This window comes from Strongylocentrotus purpuratus, unplaced genomic scaffold (assembly GCF_000002235.5).
Source record: "Strongylocentrotus purpuratus isolate Spur 01 unplaced genomic scaffold, Spur_5.0 spur5_scaffold_17, whole genome shotgun sequence".
In the NCBI taxonomy this organism is placed as follows: domain Eukaryota; kingdom Metazoa; phylum Echinodermata; class Echinoidea; order Camarodonta; family Strongylocentrotidae; genus Strongylocentrotus; species Strongylocentrotus purpuratus.
In genome coordinates, this window is record NW_022145602.1 from 24,978,870 (window position 1) to 24,994,326 (window position 15,457).

At 36.6% G+C, this 15,457-nt stretch overlaps 1 protein-coding gene across 1 annotated transcript; it reads left to right on the forward strand.

Annotated features, from left to right (window-relative positions):
• The first annotated feature begins 84 nt into the window (after window positions 1–84).
• LOC105445021 lies at window positions 85–14,385 on the forward strand. Its single transcript, XM_030987965.1, has 6 exons — window positions 85–109; window positions 9,235–9,438; window positions 10,196–10,399; window positions 11,567–11,764; window positions 12,709–12,844; window positions 13,775–14,385. The coding sequence occupies exons 3-6, from the start codon at window positions 10,285–10,287 to the stop codon at window positions 13,953–13,955; spliced, it is 630 nt and encodes a 209-aa protein (XP_030843825.1). The 5' UTR covers window positions 85–109; window positions 9,235–9,438; window positions 10,196–10,284; the 3' UTR covers window positions 13,956–14,385.
• Window positions 14,386–15,457: the final 1,072 nt, after the last annotated feature.

Genomic DNA, 15,457 nt, shown 5'->3' on the forward strand with positions numbered 1-15,457 from the left:
TCAGTATGATTAGATTGTATTGTACTTCTTTGGGTATTCGTTCACACACTCTGCTCATTAAATACAGAGTCAACCCCATACCAACTCTTCGTCGCATGCCACAAACCAGGTGAGGCGTTAGGTTTATTTCCCCTTCTCGTGAATATGCAAATATAAGCATCGACGTGTTTCGATATACCGCCCCCCTTCACTGTTAGAAAACAATTAAACAAGTTGTTTAAAATTTTAAACAACTACAAGTTAACCGGTGAATCGCTAAACTGTTGTTTAAAAATTAAACAACTTTTATAAAACAACAGTTGTTTAGTAATAAAATTGCACAACTCGGTTGTTTAAAGCAAGTTGTGTAAATGTTAAACAATAATGTACTAAGGAACTGTTGTTTATTCAATATCACTGCACAACTGGGTTGTTTATAAGGAATTGCTTAAATTTTAAACAGAACTGTTTAATGGTTATTACCTGGTTGTTTAAATTTGTGAAATGACCTACTGGAACCACTCCTGCAATAATCACGAAGATTACAAAGTCACTGTAACATGTAGAGCTTGCAGTTGCCAATTTACTTCAACATTTGTTCATCATATTCATTTAACAGTGACAGACAAGCTTATTATTTGTCTCTATAACTTCACCTAAACCCCATCGGCGAAACCGAGAAGAACAAAGTCGTCGCCTTGCCCTTGTTCCGCCATTTTCGTTTGCACTGCACTAGCATTTGCACTGCACACTTGCACTGCATGCTTGCATGCATGTACTATGTACGTACTTTGTGCATATCCCATGTGTGCGCGCAAATTGCAATCGCGTATCGAGAAAATGTCAACGACGCGAAATCATGATTGGTTAAATCTATCACGTGATTTTCCCGGGACTTTTTAAACAACTCTGTTTAATTAAATATTTTTGTCTTTCAATAAGCCAATCAAACACTGATTTTTCGATTTCGAACAACGTTGTTTACGTTTTTAAATAACATTCTTTTAAACAGTGATATTTTAAACACCGTTCTAACTGTGTATCGTTATAACTCCGATATTTACCTAATGCACACCAAAAAACACCAATATATTACGAACTTCATATTCGGGCAAGAGACGAAAACACCCCCACCCCCTTCCCAAACACGCTCACACATCTTTAGTATAGTTGGGGTGCACTAACCTTCTATAATTTGTGACACCAAAAAGCTACACACGTTAAAGCCCTAATACACTACTTACATATGTACTTGCGCCCTCTATGTAGCAAACAATGCCTAATCGGTGACCGCTGGTCCCCCATGATCCCCTTTTTCTTACGTTAATTGAGAGCTGATTTGATGAGATAACCACATGTCAGTGACAACGCTGGGTGGTATAATCCCTCCTGGCCGAACTAGTGCAGACGGGCTTTAAGATAAGTAAACGGGGGAGGGTGCAAAACTAGTAGGATCTCTTTAAACATCCCAGCTCGTCCAGTATGATAACAGTGACCGATTGTTCTTACGGTGTTATGTGATACCATCTGAATCTACATGTTTGCTCCACATCAAATATCAACCCTTCGTCGGATATCACAAACCAGGTGAGGCAGCAGGTGAATAGTGGTGGGGGGGGGGGGGGATGAGAGAACTATTTTGTTTGGCCCAATCCGTGAGGACAGGGGAAGGTGGCCCGGTCCCGTCGACCACCCCCCCCCCCCCCTCATGGATCCGCGCCTGTCACCTGCATTACGGGTTTTAGTGTTCGTGAATGTCATATCTTACCATCTTGATGTATCATGTAAAGACTGTTTAAATACATTTAATACGCTTGAAAAAGTAGAATTGATATGCGCAGCGAAACAAACGCTTTTAGTCGAGTAAATTTACTCTTTAAATGTGCTTTGACAAGTATATTTTTTTTCTTCAAAATGCAGCATATATGGCACAAATCGTCCCTATTTTCACGAAGTGACGGTAGTGATGAAAATCGTAACGCAGTGAATGAGATTTTCATTCACTACCGTCACTTCGTGAAAATAGGGACGAAATAATAAGTGGTTATTTATTTCGAGTCACATTTGAAACTGTAACTCCTCGATGATCTCTGCCTTCTCTTCTTCGTCTCGTTGCATAGTAAGTTTAGAGACCCCATTAGGCAATATTTTTAACGTTGCCCCTCAAATATAAAGTTTTTGCTTACTGGACACAACATCACGTACACCATGACACATGTGTACCACTGCGCTTAGGGAATTATCAACCACCAGAGTTGCAGGTTTTCTGAAAACAAACACATACCAAGCATTCGTTAGATGCTAAAAATCAGGTGAGCCGCTTTACTGAAAATTTGAAGGCTCTGTTATGCTATGGATGAAGTTTTTATAGGTGCAGAGTTGTGGCGTTCAAAGTTGCCAAATGCTTGGCAAAGGTAGAATTGAGCAAAATAAAATAACGATATATCCATCTTCCCTATATTCATATTTGTTTAGTCTTTGAATTATTTGGTCCTTCATGGATATTCACATAATATTCTCAAAGCCCTACCACAAATAATTTTTTTCCCCTGTAAAATCTCTAATCTTTTTATTTTAGTTTAATTTTTCTATTTTTGTTTGCATGTTTGTGGGGGGGGGGGGGTGAGATTAGACTTATGATAACTTCAAATAACACTTTGTTTTTAGTGATTACCCCCTTACCCGAAAATGTGGGTGATGTTTCATTTTCACACACACGCACACATGCTCGCGCGTACGTATACACACAAATAACTTGCCTCCTCATTTTTAACATGACAACTACCCCCCCCCCCCCCCCCCACACACTTAATTGAGAACAAAATATGAAAAATATGGAGTTTATGTACATGTACAGCATACACTGTGGTAGTTGGGCTCAACAGTTTCTTTTCTGATGAAACAAAATCAACATTAATTAACATTAGACGTGTATGGAAAGAAAACAACGGAATGTAAAAATCATAAATATATCAGCGCGCGCAGTATAACTGGTGGCTAGGTGCACTTACAGATGTTCACAACTCATAAGCTGCTCGCTTAATCCACTGACAAATAATAATCAAGCAATTATCAGATGTCACAAACCAGGTGAGGCGTTTGACTGCTAAAAAGGGAAAAGTATATTATAATACTTGCCTCCAGATATATATCCGGGCATCCGAGAATGAGTATTTTGGGGAATGGCTGAGCTCTGTTCTAGCACAATAAAGATAAGTAAAAACGTTAACGGTAATATTAACCTGTCACCGAAATTTATAGCACAATATTGATTAGACTTCATGAGGCTGATGTTATTATGGTAAGATATTATCATTTATTCTTTACAAAAAGATTTGTTATAGAAATAAGTAGGCCGGCATTCTAAATATGTTACTTTGCAGTGAACAAGAGATGAGTTTCAAAATTGTGCTTTACTTGTATATTTCTTCATTTGCTATTTTGCTAAATAATTCTCGTAAACGTACTTGTTGTAACTTTATGTTTTTTTTTTATTTCTGTTTATTCTTAACATTAGGTTTTTCAAGGGAATTGAAATGGGGGTGAGCTAGACGTAGCAAGAGTATTCCACTTTAATGTCTGTTTTGTTAATCAATTTCTTATCATGATAATTACGTACACCGCGCAAAATTGTAAGAAACCATATTCGTCATGAATCCTCTCGATTGCGGTGCTGTGCATCATATCTTTTGTAATTTTGAATCATTGATAAAAGGCGATAACCGATTTTCTTGAATTATGACGCCGCAGCCTCCTTCTCTTATTTCCGTGAACTGCTTCATTAGCTAGCTGCTTGAAACGGGAGAGCGAAAAAAACAAGGAAGATTCTTCGTCATCTCTCAAACTTCTCTTTCTCGTCTTACTTGTAATATCGCAGGTGTGGGCCTACGCGCTGCTCAGTCTTGGAGGAGTTGACATTGAGAAACCATTCTGTCGAGCTTTCCGGTGCTGTTTTGATCGTCTCTGTCAAATAATATGGGACAAGGTTACTACTATTGTTTACTTCTCATTTTAATATTCCACTAAAGGAAAACAATGGAATTAAAGCAGCTGAATATTTTGTGATAAATGGGATGATTGTAAAAGATCTGACGAAAAATCCGTGGTAGGGAGAGGGATTGGGGGGCTTGAAATACATTTGCATACAACAGCGAATACCTAATGACTGAACTGAACATCTGCGCTACAGATTGAATACTACGCATGTGCACGTTTCAAACAGAGTCAAGCAAACTCCAAGCATTAATCGCATGCCACAAACTAAGTGAGGCGTTTGATTTTCCGCCACTCGTTACAATAATCACATTCACTGAAAAACGTACTTTACACATAGGAATTGAATTCGATTTGAAAATCACTTTTATCTACTGTCCTCAGTACTTGTACTATATGGTTGTCATAGCGATATGTAGTGTTAGTCATTCTACAATAGATGAAGATGAACACACACGTAGCAAGGCTCGCGTTGGCAGCTCACAAAACAAATTAAGACAAGATACTATAAGAAAATCGTTATGGATTTTTGTTTTATCCAAATAATGAATTTTGTATAACTTAAGTGATGGAGTAAATTTGAAGTGCATTGCAAGTAGGTTTTTTCCGAGCCTCTAATTCTTGGAGAAGTCTACGATGGCATTGTGAACATTAATTTTGGTATTATATTACTTAATGGGTAGAAAACTTAAATGCTATATTTTATTATGTGCCAGTGGCCGTTTTTAACTTATCGGTTTGAATATGGCCATCTCGGGGCTTCTTCTTTCGCATTATCGACTCCGAAGTATATCATATTATAGGAACGCCCACCTCCCCCCTCCAACCCCCCCCCCCCCCGAAACAAATATTTTAAAGAAATAGATATATAAAATAAAGAAAAAAAGAAAAGGGACGAACGAAATTCTTAAATTACAAAAAACAAGCCTTTCCTGGACCAAGTAACATAATGTCATTTTTTGTATGACAATGTATCATGTTGTTTTAATTTTTGTATTGTATTTTTGTTATGGTTGTTTAATCCACTATCTTAGTAGTATTTATTTCATTGGACATATCTAGCTATTAAAATATGATACCTAGAATATATTTTTTTGTTTGGAATTGCAGATTATGTGCAGATTATGTAGGGGATCTTTATCACTTATATTAATCAGTAGAAAACAAATGAGGAGCGTAATTAAAAAAGGTTAAGTACTGCATGGAATTTCGAAATAAAAATTGTCCAATGGCTGCATGCATTAGAACTTGGTTTTCACGTTTCTTATTATTAAGAATAAATTCCGTGCAACTTTGGTACCCACCAGTGATATACAGTGGGTGATAAGAAAAATCGCCCTGCTTTGGTAAAACTTCCGAATAAGCATAAACCCTTGGCACAGGAGGAAATTTACCAGACATGAGACATTCAAATATAAACATTTATAATGCGCGCTAATCCGAAACTTTGGGTCAAGGCGCGAAAGTATTGAATATGCAAGTTACTTTAAACAAAAAATAAAGCTCAACAGACAATATACAGGTATTCAAAGTTGCATTGCCCATTCGCGACCTGCTTATCAGACCTTTGAAGGAAAACTAATCTTACAATGTATTAATATCTACGTTTTTGACGTACGACCGAAATATATGAGTTGTGTAGAGCAGCGACTTTTCATAAAAATAATATTAGAAGAATGAATTTGAAAGATTTGAAAGTGCACAGGGAGATATTCATTGCTCACAATTGCAATAATTAGTTTAATTATTTTTGCAAGATTTTTACTGATGCACAACATTACGTTTTGGCAACGAGTGGTCCGCGTCAATTAAGTACGACAACCGTAACAAACACTCTACCTAACACTAGCATTAACGTCCATCTAAAAAGGTCTGGTATTAAACCTGATTGCAACCCTTACCGTAGACAAAACGATGTACCTAACCCTAACCCTAACGTTCATCCTAGACGTACTAACATCAAACATGATTGCAACCCTCACCCTAGACCAAACACTGTACCTAACCAGGGGCGGATCTAGCTTTTTGCTAAGGGGGGGGGGGTTGAACAATAATGACGATGCGGAGCATCGTCCACGAGCCGCGAAGCGGCGAGCCGATTTTTTTTGGGGTGTTTATTTGAACCCCGTAAGTGATGTTTTCCTGGCATCTATTAACACAATGGAGACCATAAAAAGCAGTGCATGAACACGTCCGTATTACACCCCCATGTATGGTAATTTACCCTGTATGCCAACTTTTTTGCATGATTCAAACTTACCTTCCAGTAAAAAAAGATGCGAGACTGGATTGCCGCAACTTCTTTGCCCTGTTTGCTTCCATATTGCTTGTCAACTACACTCAAACCAGACTGATAAAAAAGTGAGCAACTTGAACAAGTAATCCAGGAAATGAGCAGCCCAGCTCAGCGTGCGTTGCCAGGTTAAATCTTTACAAAATCCCCACCCAAACGACACTTAAAATATCCCCAAAGTTGCCAAATTTTGACAGAAAATCCCCAAAATTCGTTTTTCATAAAACTCAATATTATTTTCATTCCCAAATATTTATTTTTCATCCCCAAAGACTTCAACAATCCCCAATTTTTTTTTTGTTTAATGTGGGGATTTTGGGGATGAGAATCGGCAACGCTGGCCTAGCTTGTCACTTCGGCGGTGGCCCTTGTCCTCAAAAAAGCTGATGGGGGGGGGGGGCAAGGGACTCTGTGACATTTGTTCGCCCAACTCCCCCCCCCCCCCCCCCCCCCCTCCCCCAAAAAGAAATAATAATAATAATAATAATAATAATAATAATAATAATAATAATAATAATAATAATAATAATAATAATAATAAATGAAATAAATACATAGAAATAGAATAAAATTTAAAAAAAAAATTGGGGGGGGGGGTTGCAACCCCCCCCCCCCCAACCCTCCTCTAGATCCGCTTCTGCTAACCCTAACCCTAACCTCCATTTGAGACATCATGACATTACACCTGATTGCACTCCTTACCGTAGACCAAACACTGTACCTAACCTTTACTCCTAACCCTAAAATCCATCTGAGACGTCCTAACATCAAACCTGAAGTTGCAACCCTTACCCTAGACAAAACGTTGTACCTAACCCTAACCCTAACCCTAATCGCCATCTCAGACGTCCTAACATTAAACCGTATGCCTGATATTGCTCAGCTTCTTCTAGCTACTTGTGTAGTACTATTATATTACAATAACATTCAATAAAAATAAATAATTAAAATGTTTTAATTAAGCAATCAATGTTTATAAAATTCATTAGGATGCTTTTCCTTTTCATTTTATCTTTTTGACACATCTCTGTATATATATTCACACATTCAATATATTATATACATACTGATCAACATTTGTGTCAAATTAAGAATTACACTAAAGATTTGAAATGGTCCATTTTTCTATGTTTCCAACCATCTCTCTCTCTCTCTCTCTCTCTCTCTCTCTCTCTTTCTTCTTCTCTCTCTCTCTCTCTCTCTCTTTATATCTCTCTTCCTTTCTCTCTCTCACTCGCTAACTCTATCCCTCTCTGTCTCTTTCTCTATCGCTCTCTTATGGATCTATTTCCCTCACACACACGTCTTCTCTTATCTTTTCATTTTCCCATATGTTCTCTTTTCTTTCCCTTTCGTTTCTCCTTTCTCTCCCTCTCTCATTCTAACATCATTGTTGGATATGTTATCATCATATTTTATCTGATCTAATTCAACATGTCTCATTTATTTTAATGCGTATTTCTTGACCATTCGATTCTGTTGATGTTATTCTAAACATGATTCTATGATAATGGCTGTTTTATGTCGATGATTTTCATGTACATTTTGACATGACATAGCAATTGTAAACTTTCGCAATTTGGCATTGTGGCCGCGAGGAAAGTATTTTAATAAACCTTTCAATGCACCCTTACCCTACACCAAACACCATACCTCACCCCGACCCAATCCTCCATCCTCCAATCATTTTGTAACCCGTATATTACCCCGAGTCTAACACTATATCTTTCACGAAATAAAGCCCGCAACAATAGTCGGCGGAGCGTCATTATGTCGACGGATTAATGCCTTGTTTATTAATTATGACCGATTAGGTCCCTGTGTTAGAACAATAGAATCTTAACTTTACGAAAATCATTAATCGGGACAAAATACCCTGTATAAACCTTTTCATAAATCAATCAACCGTATACCTTGGAAATATACCTTGGAAGTAGGCATTTAAAGTTAAAAAGTTATTTGCCTCTCGTTGACATTCGGATGAAGAATTCATATTTTGGCACATGTTTAGTGGCGCTATACAGCAATTGACGAACATGGACAAGCGAAGGACTCCTCTGGGTCAAATTGATCTTTTCTTGACGACCAAAACTTCAACAAATTGGATTTAAAGCTGTTTAGTGACTTGCTCTCCACAACTACAGAGGAGAGGTTGTTCCATTCATTGATACTTCTCTGTGAAAATGACCCATGTCTAAGCTTCGAGTAGACTTTCTTCTTAACGATCTTGTATCGATGGCCACGGGTTCTATTATCAGTTGGATGGTCAAAGAAGTGTGCTAGATCCAGTTCATCTAGGCCATGCATTATTTTGTATATCTGTGTCATGTCTGCTCTATGGCGTCTGTAGGCAAGAGATGGTAAGTTGAGATGTTTTAGTCTCTTCTCGTAGCTCAAGTGTCGTAGCATGTGTATTTGGCGAGTTGCTCTACGCTGTACCTTTTCTATTTTCGTGCTGTCTTTTTTCAATACAGGATGCTACACCGTTGAGCAGTACTCGAGTCTTGGTCTTATAATTGATTTGTATAGATGTATAAACCGTATATCCTTCTTTGAGTGATCTTTTTTTTAAATCCATTTATTACCCAATTATCGTGCTTCTCTTATGCAAGATTTAAAATCCCTTCAGCCTCTTGGGTTATTTTGGCACCTGTTTAGAACCCAGGGGGGAGGGCGTTTCACAAGGCCTTTTTTTAATGACAAATGACAAAATCAGTGACAAATCTGCTGATAACCAATCAGAAGCAAGGATTTAAGTAGTTTATGACAAAACCTGCCATTTGTCACTAATAACAAGTTTTGTGAAACGCCTACCAGTTCTACCGTAATAACGGCAGCCCACCCCCACCCCACACACACACACACGTCTACCCCTTAGTCGAAATGTTTCCTAACGAAGATAACAATGGAAAGATCTTGCTATTCACTAAATATCACATCTCGTCTTGTTTCTCTTTGACTACTTCAAGGTTCCATACCTTGTAGTGCTCCGTACGTTCCTCCCCATTCCACGGTGGAAACTCTCCGGCTGAATTACAACTTCGCAGACAAAGTGAATGTGACGTGTGATGCCAGCGATTCTACCTTCACCCTTCAGTGTCACAACAAAGGATTATGGAGCGGACCCGTTGTATCCTGTCCACCGCCCGCTCTGCTCGAACCCCCCGCTGCAGGTATTTGATTGTGGTTGTTTAGTATTAATCATCATTGGAGTTGGTGGAGTATCGTAATCGGATCGTTGTCTGACTTGCACAAGTGGCAATCGACAACAGATCTTTGTCACAGGCTGAATATAGCCCTTTTACGATTAACAATAAGATTTTTAAAAAGATAATCTACTGATGCAAAGCAATTGTTACATTGCTTTAAAAGTGAAAGAAAATGTCGCAGTTTTATTTAATATAATGATACAATGATAATGATCATTATTATGATCACTTTTTACCTTTTCAAATATTTTCACATTCCACAGTTTAATTAGAATTATATACATTTTTTTTTTACTTCAAAAATTCATATTAACCCTCGTTGCAATTGTCTTCATGCAATTTTGTGTATGTTCCTCCTACATCCGATTTGAACTGTGTTACAAATCTTACAATCAGTATTAACATTGTATTTTACTTGCAAGTTGTAAAAGATGCCAAGTTTAGTCTTTGACTGAATTTGATTGGATTTAAATTAATTGAGTTGAATTGACATGTTTCCAAAATACAAACATAGTTTGAATACCAAAACAAAATAATAAGAACCATGGTAATTTCTGTTTTCTTCTGGAATATTGTATCTCACATTTTGCATAACGCAAACAGTCGGTAGTAATGATTCACTTTTCAAGCACATTTGAATTTCTACCCAGTATGATTCAAGTGGAAGACAAGTGTACTGTTGATGATAACCTATGGTCATATATTTATATCGTACATGCAGTTGCTGCTGGCAAAGCCCAATGCAGTGCCCCGGCGGTGCCTCGTGACTCAACCATTCAGAATCTTCGTCTCTCCTACAAAGACCGTGACATGATAAATGTGACATGTAACGAAGTAACTAACGGAGTTCCTGAATGGTTCGAATTGACATGTGCCAATGGAATTTGGAACGGACAAAACATAGTTTGCCCTGACCCCGTGATAGGTAATAATGGGCCGCGGTGTGATTTTACACACATACGCATACACGCATGCACGCACACGCACACGCGTACACGCACACACACAAGCACGCACACATATTTTTTAATGCATATCGGAGAGATCATTGCACTGTTCGTATAAAACCAGATAAGAACTGTCATTTTACTGGTTGGCTATTAAAGAACATACAATTTAGTTTTTTAAACCGATATTCCATTATTTGAATTGTGGAAACAAACATAGAACTCCCAGGACAGAGATAATACATTGGGCTTGTTGCCCTTTAGTTATAAGACTCATTTCAATGATAACAATTTAAAGTTACAATTCTTGAGAACAGTCTGCCAAAAATGATTTCTTAATTATTTTAAAAGAACGTCCCATTTGCTCAACGAGTAATCCTCGTCCGAATTATCATAGCAAAATATTTTATAGGGCATTATGGTCGTTTTCGAAACTTTTGGCTAATTAAATTACAAAAGTGATGTCATCCGACACATCAATAGAAACAAGAGTGAATAGAAGAACATAAAATAGGTAAAATAGAAGGTTGAGTTCTAGGGAGAGATGAAAAAGAAGTTATGAGCATTTTCATTGTTATTATGCAAGTGTGGAAGAACATCGGAGCAAAATGTATCCTGAAAAGCATGGCTCTTCAAATGCGTTCATATCCTTAATGAAATGTTACAACTTTTAAAAATAAAAACCATACATTTGTTATGCCAAACGTTTGTGTATTCCCATATAAATCTTTCTGTCTTTAGCGCTTGTTGCATATACCAGGACTGGGCCAATATTCCTATAATTTTGATCATTCCAGAACCAGTACTTATATAATAAATGATCAAACTTTCTGATCGATTCCACAACATTTCTTTTGCAATGCAATCGCATGACCAGTACTAAACTTTATCTTTAACTCTTAAATTCGAAGCTGAACATTTGACACACATTAAATGTATACAACTTTCAGGAAGCTATCACATGAGTAATTCTAACTTTAAAATAGTTTGTTCATGTGTTTCTTCTTCGGTTTAGATTTCCCCATATTCCATTTTTTCATGATTCTGTTATGATCCACATTACTTATTCATTTATTCATTCTTTCATATATTTATTTATTCACGTATTCATATATTTATTTATTCATTTATTTATTGTTTCGTAGAATGCAGCCAACCAATCCTACCAGCTGATTCATCGGTTAAAACGATAAGGGCTCGATACAAGATTGGTGACAATATCAACATCACATGTAACAGTGCGTTGGGTTCGTTCGTTTGGATATGCAACAAGGATGGTCTGTGGCGCGGAGCGGTCGCTTCGTGCCGAGTTTCACAACCACATAATGGTGGAGCTGCTTCAGGTTTGTACTCACCGCTACTTAACAAAATTACCTTTTTGTTTGGAGACAGCCTTTATTTAGTTTTTTTTTTTTTTTTTTTTTTTTGGGGGGGGGGGGGGGGGGGGGTTCATTTCTGGGAAATGCTCCTATCGCCTTTTGTTTTCCTTATGATAGCAATATCAATCCTTTTTTTTTCAGTGTAATGCAAACACGTGTAGAGTATTGTTTACAAGTAATTTGCCTTCGTTTTACTTTGTTTGAATAGTTATGGTTGTTAACAACGGATGACATTCGTAAACGTAATGTGCAACTGGTCCTTCCTTTTCATTGTGCCTCCTTGTCATTTTCCCTTCCTGTCTTAAGAGCAACATGTTTAAATCTCCTTTATTTCCCCCAACTATAATCATTCATTAGTCTAAGCATAACAATTTAGAAATTTGAAAACATTGGACGAAGAAAAATATTTCTCAACGGTAATTGAGTAGCCGCAGTTAAAGGCGATGAAAATGGGCAATACCAAATAAAAACCCTTGGCCATTTCCGTTAAAAGTTTGTTTTCTTAAAGAGAGTTTGTCCTCAAGTTTACTCGGACTTATATGATATTGTGATGGGATACAACACTATTTTTGGTTTAGTGTAATCCAGGTTTTACAACATTGTGGATCTGTTTTACTTAGACAACAATTCACTTCATTTGATTTATTTGATATGTGTTCCAACATCAAAAGACGTGTTAAAATCACCCTTTTATTTTCAACAAAATAGTGTGATCGGATTATTGTTTTAACTCAAATTTTGTAATCAAAGATTACCGTAGAAAATAAGATTATTTATAATTATGTAAAATTATTTTCAGCTTTATACGAGGAAGAGCGTTTTAGCAATAGTTTATTTTTTCCCATACTGACTAAAATAATTTTTTTCTGAACATTTCTAATGGAAACTTCTTCATAATCTCTTTACAGGGAGAATTGGAAATAAAGAGCCCCAGGAGAAGCAAGATGGACGAAATGTCTTTATCACAGGCCTTCTAGTAGCAGCAGTGATAATGTTCATTCTAGTCCTGATGTCCATGGTAGCCTTCTCGATCTCCGTTAAAGGGTAATAAGGACCTTAGTTCACTGGACATTTTTTTCTTCCTTTTTTTTACATAATTTGTTTTTATAAAGAAATTATTTGTACCGCTTATTTATATATATTTTTGTTTTGCTTTTAAGCCATTGAACATGTTGATTAATTATAATGAATTAGACAATACCGCCTGTGCGCTTATAAACGCCCGTATTAAGCGCCCTAAAAATGTAACTATTATTATTATTATTTCTGCAAAATCGAAAATAGCAACGGAAACATACATAATTAAGATTTTCGTCTTCCCTCAGTCGGAGTAAATTGCAAGGATGAACAAAGTTCGGAAGGACTATTGCATTATTGTAGCTTGCGCATTGATACAGCCCGCGGACATTAAACAGCCAATCACAACCCGTCAATTATCCGCGCATTTGTTTTTATAGTTTGTCAGTTTACGTTGCTATCATTTTTGTTGTTGCTTTTTTTAAAGGGGGGGCGGGGGCGTTAAAATGTTGAACAAGAAAAGGGTAAGAATAGGCCAGATTACTTTTGGGTATAATTTGTATTAAGAGGAGATGACAACAATTAATTAAATTATGGGCGTAGTGGGTGGCTGTATGCAAGGGAATGCCAATATTCGTAACTTTATATTATGTTGAAACACATAAACAAAAAATTGGAAGCTTCACTTCATCAGAAGATTTGCCATTTGCTACGATTATTCTCATGTTTGAATTTTAATTTCAGCCAATTGACTGTTTTAGCACCCCTAACCCCAAACAAAATGTTACTTATTCTTTGAGAAAAAACGAGTTACAAATATATTGATGAATTTTATATTTGTTTCATTGTTATGATGTTCCTTTGTGGTGCATTATATATGTAAACAGGTCCTACTTTGTGTTACTTTCAGTTTGTTGTTACTGACATTACTTTCATAAATCTGCTATTTAATGACAGACGGAGCTTTGGACCTTCGAAACATTCCTTACAAGATGAGAAAACTGACCGAGGACCACTCCCCGAGGTTCCCGCAGGGTACGCAGATTACCTTGTAGGTGATAAGTCACTCTACACTGCACCATACTTGAAACCAGACGAGATTCACCATAGCTATGAGACCTACGAGAAACCAATCTAAGTCACCTGACTCTTCTTGTTATACTAAATTAACCAACAAGGAACCGAAATTTTAAGTGCAAATTTGTTTTATTTACCAATTATTAAAATTTTAGTTTTATCGCATGCTCTTGTTTGAAACAAATACTCAGTTACCATTTGGTCTCTATTGCGTAAGGGGTGTTATTCACAAAGTAAGGGTCATGAATGTGACAAGTAATATACAAATATATTCGCGATTTACAGTGCAAAATGAAGTTTCTTACTCTTTATTTCATGCTACTGACACTAACTAAACTGAACCGTACTGAACTATGGAACAGATCTATTCCTTTAATTTGCCTTGCAATAACGTGAGGTCATGTTTTCCCCATGGTTCTGTTATTACGTCCAATGTCCCTTGGCCTACTTGTCAAGCTTGTGTAATGATAATATACAAACCCCTCTACCCCCCCCCCCTCCCCACCCCCCCCCAAAAAAAAAAAAATAATAATAAAATAATAAAATTAAAACAATTGGAAACTCAAGTATGATTGTCTCCTTTTCTTTGCATAATCACGGTTATTTTTATTACAAAAGTGCATTCAAATTGCCCTATTGCCCGGGCCTTTCCAACAGTTGTTAACCTAGGTGTGATGCTTCAGAGAGTTGACATGTCACCATAGTGCATGAATTTCAGTTTAAGTTTCTTTACAATTTGGCGTTAATCATATTTATGGATGACCAGTTCGGAACAGTAGCCCCATTGTCATTTTATAAAAATCGCATACTATGCTAAAGAAAGAGCAATAACAATACCAGTAATTACCAGTTCATTTTTGAACTTTTCATTTTTATAATTAGATTGTAACAGGAAAAGCTTCCGATAATCTATATTCATTAGTTTTATTTGAATATTTTTAAAAGAGTATGAAAGCGGTACACATTTACACAGATATGATATTGAATGTATTTCCCCATGTTGCCTTTATGTAAGGATGAAACGGTTACACATCTAATCAGAAAGCAGTGAACGATTCTTAAAAAGTATAACTTCTCAGGTTGCACTGAGATGACCTATTATTTCTTAGGACGTATAATTTTCTTTTGGGTGTTAATTTAGCACTTTGCAGCATCCTTACAACATTTGGCCATTTGTATAATTTATTTCAACTGTAATGAGATATAACTGCACACGTTATATAGACATATATTTCGTTTATAATTCAGTTATTTCGATTCAAATACAAAAGAATATATTAGGTGGATAATAGCAAATACAGTTATGGGCAATATTGAAATTTAAATATGTTTATTCGAGATATTAGACAATGCATTATCGACTTGTATCACAGGTCTGGACAAAACTTAATATGCCATTCTATTTTGGGGTTATTCAATCCTTCGCTACTGGCCTTTCATTATATAATCCTACTGTACATGGTTTGAAAGGCAAAAAGTGTTTCCCATTAAGAATAGACTTCAATGTAAGTGGTGTTTTGTTATCATTGTTTTGTCAAAAAGGATGGTAGGTTTCTTTTCTAT

Coding starts and splice junctions, on each gene's coding strand:
- LOC105445021 (XM_030987965.1), top strand. CDS start 10,285: ATGATAAATGTGACATGTAACGAAGTAACTAACGGAGTTCCTGAATGG. Junction 11,765..12,708: donor TAATGGTGGAGCTGCTTCAG/GTTTGTACTCAC, acceptor ATCTCTTTACAG/GGAGAATTGGAAATAAAGAG. Junction 12,845..13,774: donor TTCTCGATCTCCGTTAAAGG/GTAATAAGGACC, acceptor ATTTAATGACAG/ACGGAGCTTTGGACCTTCGA.